This window comes from Austrofundulus limnaeus, unplaced genomic scaffold (assembly GCF_001266775.1).
Source record: "Austrofundulus limnaeus strain Quisiro unplaced genomic scaffold, Austrofundulus_limnaeus-1.0 Scaffold55, whole genome shotgun sequence".
Classification (NCBI taxonomy): Eukaryota; Metazoa; Chordata; class Actinopteri; order Cyprinodontiformes; family Rivulidae; genus Austrofundulus; species Austrofundulus limnaeus.
The window spans coordinates 2,185,410-2,193,033 of NW_013952457.1; the positions used below are offsets into that span (position 1 = coordinate 2,185,410).

Sequence of the window (7,624 nt, forward strand, 5' to 3'; positions counted from 1 at the left end):
GTGTGTGTGTGTGTGTGTGTGTGTGTGTGTGTGTGTGTGTGTGTGTGTGTGTCGCTGCAGTTCCTGGTGCGAATGAGGATCATGGACTACAGCCTGCTGCTGGGTATCCATGATGTTCAGAGAGCTGAGAGAGAGGAGGAGGAGGCTGAGGAGTCATCCATCGAGGAGGAAGAGGAGGGTGAACATGACCTGGCGGCTGCTCCTTCCTCTACCTCACCTGAGGGCATCGCAGGCTACATGAAGTCCTTCAAAGCCATGGGTCCTGGAGAATTTGATCCTTACGTGGACGTGTACGCGACTCAGAGTGCTGCAGGTGAGTGATGCCAGCTGGGTTCCCCCGCCCCCACAAAGCTTCTAGAGAAACGTCGTCTCACGCAGAGCTGTGAATCACGATCTTGTAGCTGCCCCCAGGAGAGAGGTGTACTTCATGGGTCTGATTGACGTGCTGACGCAGTACGACACCAAGAAGAAAGCTGCTCACGCTGCCAAGGCTGTCAAAAACGGGGTGAGAGATCTCTWTTACTCTTTGAAGCGACTGGTTGGCATAGAAATATAAATGGCTGTTTTCGTGTTCTGTTCACCTGCTTTGTTTTAATCACTTGTGTTTCTGTGTTGTAGACTGGAGCAGAAATCACAACCGTTCACCCTGAGCAGTACGCTAAACGCTTCAAAGAGTTCATCACAAAGATCTTCGCCTGATTTAAGGATTTATCTGCTTTTAATGCATCAGTAGTTTAACTACAACACTGCTACTGAGTCAATTCAACCACAAGGAGCATGAAAGATTAGCTGCTTAGTTTGGATCTTTTGTGGTGAGCTTCTGTGGAAACATTCTGAACAAATAATATCTTACCTGCAGTAGATAGCTGCGTGTACAGTTGCAGTTTGGAGAAATAGAGATTAAGACCTTGTCTACACTACTCTGGATGTGTTAATAAATGTATTTTTTCACACATTTATATATTCTCTGTTCAGAAATTCTAACAAAACTAGGTTTTAGTTAAACCTTTGCAAAGTTTCTTCTCTGTTCTCAGCATTTTCAGCACATGATCAAAGTTTGATGTTGACACAATCAAAGAAAAGAGAGACAGACCCAGAAAAAAAACACTGTGAAACCAGAAACAATTTGGTTTTCTAGGACACAAAATAGAAGTGTAAAAAAATAAAAATAAAAAAAAGACTTCTGCATCATTCTTTCTGAAAAGCTCTGTTTCTTCTGTCCACACAGAATCACTGGAAATAGAGGCACAGAAATTATCAGTAAAATAGTTTTTTCCCCAAAACACAGTGTGCACAAAACGTTCTGACTGGACCGACGACCTAAAGGAGGCCAAGAACAAAGTGGAATACTACCATTTTAAAACAACCCAAATCTCTAATGGTTTATGTGAAGGTTTCTTTATAAAACTTTATGTAGCTGCAACATCTAGTTGTAGCATTTTCTGCACAGCCTGAGGCATTCTATACTAATTTTATATTATCTATCCATTTTCTGTACACACTTATTCCTTTCAGGTTCGCGGGGGTCACTGGTGCCCACATCCAGCAGTCACAGTGCGAGGGGCGGGGTAGATCCATCACAGAGACACACAACCATTCACTCTCTCACTCACACCTAGGGACAATCTAGAGTTATCAATTAACCTAACAGTCATGTTTTTGGTCTGTGGGAGGAAGCCGGAGTGCCTGGAGAAAGCCCACACATGCACGGAGAGAACATGCAAACTCTACCCAGAAAGGTCCCTGGGCTGGGATTTGAACTGGCAACCTTCTTGTTGAGAGGCATCATCTCTACCTAATGAGCCACCATGCCACCTGCTGTTATTATATTATATTATATTATATTATATTATATTATATTATATTATATTATATTATATTATATTATATTATATTATATTATATTATATTATATTATATTATATTATATTATATTATATTAATATGACTAACAGTTATCTTGTCAGTCCAGTCAGAATAAAACTTGTTTTTTTATTGTGGTCGTTGAAAGAACCATCTACAACAGGTAAACAGCTGAAGTTTTTTCTTTGCAACAGTTTTGAATCTGTTGGTGCAATAATGTAAAGGTTATACACCCAACAAAATATAAAAAAATAATTATATAGGATCCCTTCTTAAATAGTTTGGTCTCAGGCATTATTGTAATGTGTTTTATGGTTAATAAGAAAATAATAATAACAAATAAATAAATTTGTTTCAGGTTGCTAAGAAGCTGATTTTTCTGTGGGAAAGAATAATTCTCTGTGGTGTGGACGTTTAGTTTTGCTGCTGTGCAATGTGAGCAGGTTGCAGGGAGAAAAAGGAAAACCTGAAAGCTTAATATCTTGATATTGATCAAAAGGCTTTCATGTCAGTTTGGATTTACAGCCTGTTAGCCACATTTACTCTGCGGCCACATGATGTTGATTTATGTCAAGAGTCATAAATTTAACTGTGTGTAACTCTAACAAATCATTGCGTTTAAACAAGGATTGATTTGTGGCTCCAACTCTGCATGTTTTCCTCTGACATTTCATCCTAACGTTGAAGCATTAATTTCTGTTCTTATTTAGTCCCAGCTCTTGCCCCAGCACTCCTGACACACATCAGAGAAGCTACTTTTTTAAGAATCCACAAAAACTAAAAAAAAAATCACTTATGGCCAACAGCCAGGTGGACAGTGAGGTAGAACAGGGACATGGAGTTCAGACTAAAAAAAAAACTAAACAAAAAGAGTTGAGAGTGAATCCAAGATGAGTTTAATTTCTGAAATTATAAAAATATAACGAGAGGAACAAACTRAGAGACTGAATTTAGCACAGTACTGTTTGAATGTTGGGGCAGTGTTTACATTTTTGTTTTGCTGTTTGTATTTTTATCCTCATGCAGTTTTTGGCTTCCATTTGCTTAAGTACTTTCAGCTACTTTTAGCATTTAGATGTCAGAAGTGTTCAGCTCATTTAGGAGATACAGTGAGCTAAGAATGTTGAATTTTGTAGCATTTGTACTTTATAAAATATTAAACTTCATTAACAAATATTTTCCTCATTAAAAATACATTGAAGTTATTTCAAATTTCAATTCCTTTAAAAAAGGACACTTCCTCTAATTTTCTCTTTTCATGCTTTAAGCTACAGTTTAGACAATTTTAGCTTTTAGATTCTGATTTACTATATTTTTTATCTTTAGCTGCTGTTGTACTAAATTTAGCTGTCAACTACTCTTGTGCAAATCTAAGCTTTTAGCTATTGTTGTGCTAACTTCAGCTTTTGGCAGTTTAGCTCAGTATTGTGCAAATTGAAGCTTTTAGTTACTCTTGTACTAACTTTAGCTTTTTTGCTGCTGATTTACTTTTTTGCCTTTAGCTACAGTCGTACTTAATTTAGCTTTTAGCTACTGTTGTGCAGATTTAGACTTTTAGCTACTTTTGTATTTTTAACTTTTAGCAATTGTTCTAACTTCAGCATAGCTAATGTTCTACTAAATTTAGCTTTCAGCTGCTGTTGTGCTAAGTATTATTATTTGTTTAGTTGAATTCAGCATTCTGCTGCTTTTAGCTACTGTTGTGAAACTAAGTTTTTAATTATTGTCCTTTTGCTTTTAATTTTTATCCTCTGTTCTGCTGATTTTAGCTGTTGTTCTGCTTGCTCTGAGTGTAACATCCCAGTTTCAGTTTCTTCAGCAGATTTTAGTAAAGTCATTCAGCACTCATCATTTAGGCTACTCTGCATTTTAACGTAAAATGTCATTTCTGAAGGTAAATCTCTTGTTTGACTTTAGTGTATAGTTGTAGCAGAGTTTAATTCTGGCTCCTCTTCAGCTCATAAAGTGTTTTGGTTCATGTCAACATAAAATTGTCAGAAATCATTTTAACTCATCTGGACTTATGAGAAAACTCCAAACTTCCTTTAAAACTGCCTGATTTTTTGCAAGCCCTATTTTACTCAATTAAATGAACATAAAGTCTGTTTTATTTATATTCTAAGACTCAGATTATTGAATTAATTAAAACTTTATAGCACAAATTCAACTTTCAGTAAACCAACATCATTCAAGGAAACAATTTACGGCAGCTGACAAACCTGTGTGACCTTGATGCTGATGAGTCACTTTCCTGTTTAGTTCTGCTTTAACAATTCAGTTTTAGTTTCTTTCATCATTCAGCACTGACTGCATTTTCAAATGTGATTTCACTATATTTTTATATTTTATGTAAAAGGAGCCAAAACCTTTTTGCAATCATTTTAAAGTGGTCTTAAAATTGAAGTTTTTATTTAGATTTCAGCTGCTTTGTTTCTCATTTTCAGAAGAACTTTTTTCCTGTTTATTAAGTTAACTCTGACCTATGAATCACTCAGTAATTACTTACAGTATTTCCATCATGAAACAAACACTTTTATCTTCTTGGAAACTGTAAAGTTGTTCCTCCCCAATATAAATCAGTGAATCACAAACCAGTTTGATGAGTTGTGACAGGGTGGTGTGAATCACCAATCACCAGATGTCATCATAGCTGAACACCAACTGGAGACTTTGGACCARCGTGTTGAAGAGAATCAGAAAATCACCGTGTGAGGCTTTGTCTAACATTTTACACACACTCTTTTCATAAACTCTTGCACCTCTAAAGTAACACTACAATTTTATTGTTGGCTCCAAAACACAAAGGTGGAGAATGTTTTATCTACGTGTTTGTGTCTGCTAGCAACATGTCTCGAAACAAGATAGCCGCCATAGCTAACTGACCTCACCTACCACAAACATAGCTATAACTCAGTCAMTTTTAGATACTAACCCTTAATCTGGTTGTAGCTGAGACTGATCCTCAACACATATTCTGAGCTAACAGACTGCACATGATTAACTGTGTTTTAGTTAACTCTGTCCAGAGGTGTCAAGTAACTAAGTTCAAATACTTCACTTCACTTAAGTAGAAATTTTGGTTATTTATACTTTAGTTGAGTAATTATTGTTACTTTTTACTTCTCATTTCTCCTTACATTCTAATTCAATTATCTGTACTTTCTACTCCTTACTTTTTAAAAATGCAAAAAGTATTTCATTTCTGGACTTGTTTTTATTGCAGCTTTTCATTGTTCAGAAATAAATAAATAGAAATCTATCCAGRTACACGGAGCCCATTGTCACAATCTGGCTCARGGWCAAAYATGAGGGAAGAGGACACAAYGACATTGTTTAAATATTGTATTTGTTTAAATAATAAAGTAAAAAAGACCACTAAAGAAAATAGATCCTGTTGAAGTATAATTAAAGTTAAGCAAACCAAACCATAATAAAGTGACCTTAGTAAACTAAAACAATCTAAATAACCCAAACAAAATGAGTCAAAGTTAACCAAAAATAGACAAAATAAATCTAAGTTAACCAAAATAGATCAAACCAAACAAATTTAGGAAGCCCGAAGTGAGAGAGGGGAGGGTTAGGCCCAACAACACCCTCTCTGCCTCAACACAGCACCTCAGTCTTTTTATAGACAGAAGAAGCAGTTTCAGGTGCTTCCAATCAGTGTCACTGCTGCAGCAGCCCAGACTGTCACCTGACAGGGCCATCACCCCTTGGATAGAGTGAGTTTGATTGTGGTTGGATGAGAAGTGTAAATATCTACCATTCTGACACCCTATTGGATTGAACGCACTCCATCACACCAGTATGACACAAATCACATCACATTCCAGCAGGACAAACTATAGCAGATGCATGCAGCCTAGAATGAATATGATAATGGCTGAAACAGGTAGTCTAGTCAATTAATTCCAAATTTTTGAAAAAGTGTGTGTGTGTGTGTGTGGGTGTGTGTGGGTGTGTGTGTGTGTGTGTGTGTGTGTGTGTGTGGTTGGGGGGGCATGCTACAGAACCCTGAGCTTTTATCCTTCCGTCCATCAGTTTTCTTCCGCTTATCCAGGGTCGGGTCACGGGGGCAGAGAGACCCAGACTTCCCTCTCTCCAGCCACTTGGGCCAACTCATCTGGGGGAATCCCAAGGTGTTCCCAGGCCAGCTGAGAAACATAGTCCCTCCAGTGTGCCCTGGGTCTTCCTCTGGGCCTCCTCCCAGTGGGACATGCCCGGAACACCTCACTAGGGCGGCGTCCAGGAGACATCCAGATGAACCACCTCAACCGGCTCCTCTCGACGTGGAGGAGCAGTGGCTCTACCTTGAGTCTCTCCTGGATGATGAGCTTCTCACCCTAAGGGAGAGCCCAGACACCCTGCAGAGGAAACTCATTTCGGCCACTTGTATCCACAATCTCGTTCTTGCAGTCACTACCCAAAGCTCGTGACCATAGATGAGGGTAGGAACGTAGACCGACTGGTAARCTGAGAGCTTTGCCTTCTGGCTCAGCTCTCACTTCACCACGACAGACCGGTACAGCGCCCRCATCACTGCAGACTCAGGACCAATCCGCCTGTCGATCTCCCGCTCCATTCTTCCCTCATTCGTGAACAAGACCCCGAGGTACTTGAACTCCTCCACTTGGGGCAGGACCTCCTCCCCGACCCGGAGAAGGCACCATACCCGTTTCCGGCTCAAGACCATGTTCTCAGATTTGGAGGCACTGATCCTCATCCTGGCCGCTTCATACTCTGCTGTGAACCGCTCCAGTGAGAGCTGGAGATCGTGATCTGATGAAGCCAACAGGACCACATCATCTGCAAAAAGCAGAGATGTGATCCTAAGGTCACCAAAAAGGATCCCCTCAACACCTCGGCTGTGCCTAGAAATTCTGTCCATAAAAGTTATGAACAGAATCAGTGACAAAGGGCAACCTTGACGGAGTCCAACTCTCACCAGAAAAAAGTCTGACTAACTACCGGCAATTCAGACCAAACTCTGGCACCGGTTGTACTGGGACCTAACAGCCCGTCTCAAAGGGCCTGGTACTCCATACTCTTGGAATACACCCCACAGGACTCCCCGAGGGACACGGTCAAATACCTTCTCCAAGTCCACAAAGCTTTTATCCTTAATGACTTTTTTAAAGTGTTCATTACTTTTACTTTTATACTTTAAGTAGTTTTAAAACCAGTACTTTTATACTTTTACTTATGTAAAAAGCTTGAGGTGATACTTCTACTTCCAAAAAAGTATTTTTAAACCCTACTATCTATGCTTCTACTGAAGTAATGAATGTGAATACTTTTGACACCTCTGACTCTGTCTGATCACAAAATATCTTGTGAATCCTACGACCAGACTTTAAGAAACACAAAAAGGGCATAGATTTCCATTGTTTTTATTAATATAGTGCTAAGATTCAGCCTGGTAGTAGCAGAGAGTCGTTCCCAAAACATACCATGAGTTCTCCTCACGGTGCAAGGTCTTTGCTTAAAAAAGTAGTATTATTACTGAAGTCAACCATTTATCTGTTAACAAAATAATGCATGAGGCACTTCATGGATTTGAATAAAACCCACAGAAAATAATGTGTYTATAAGTGATTCATGTTTTGAGGCAATCTAATTCAAGATGACCACCAGACTCAGAGCTAATTGACAATGGTTATATTTCATCCACATACAGTGGTTTGCAAAAGTATTCATACCCCTTGAACTTTTCCATATTTTGTCACATTACAACCACAAACATAAATATATTTCACTGGAA

At 38.8% G+C, this 7,624-nt stretch overlaps 1 protein-coding gene across 1 annotated transcript in view; it reads left to right on the forward strand.

Moving 5' to 3' along the window:
- The window catches only part of LOC106518074 (phosphatidylinositol 5-phosphate 4-kinase type-2 gamma), a gene marked incomplete in the record, with an annotated part of 4,408 nt that extends 3,217 nt beyond the window's left edge, over positions 1–1,191 (forward strand). The window contains 3 exon segments of the mRNA XM_014009172.1: positions 61–313; positions 402–505; positions 619–1,191. Coding sequence (XP_013864626.1) covers positions 61–313; positions 402–505; positions 619–699 — 438 coding nt within the window.
- Positions 1,192–7,624: the final 6,433 nt, after the last annotated feature.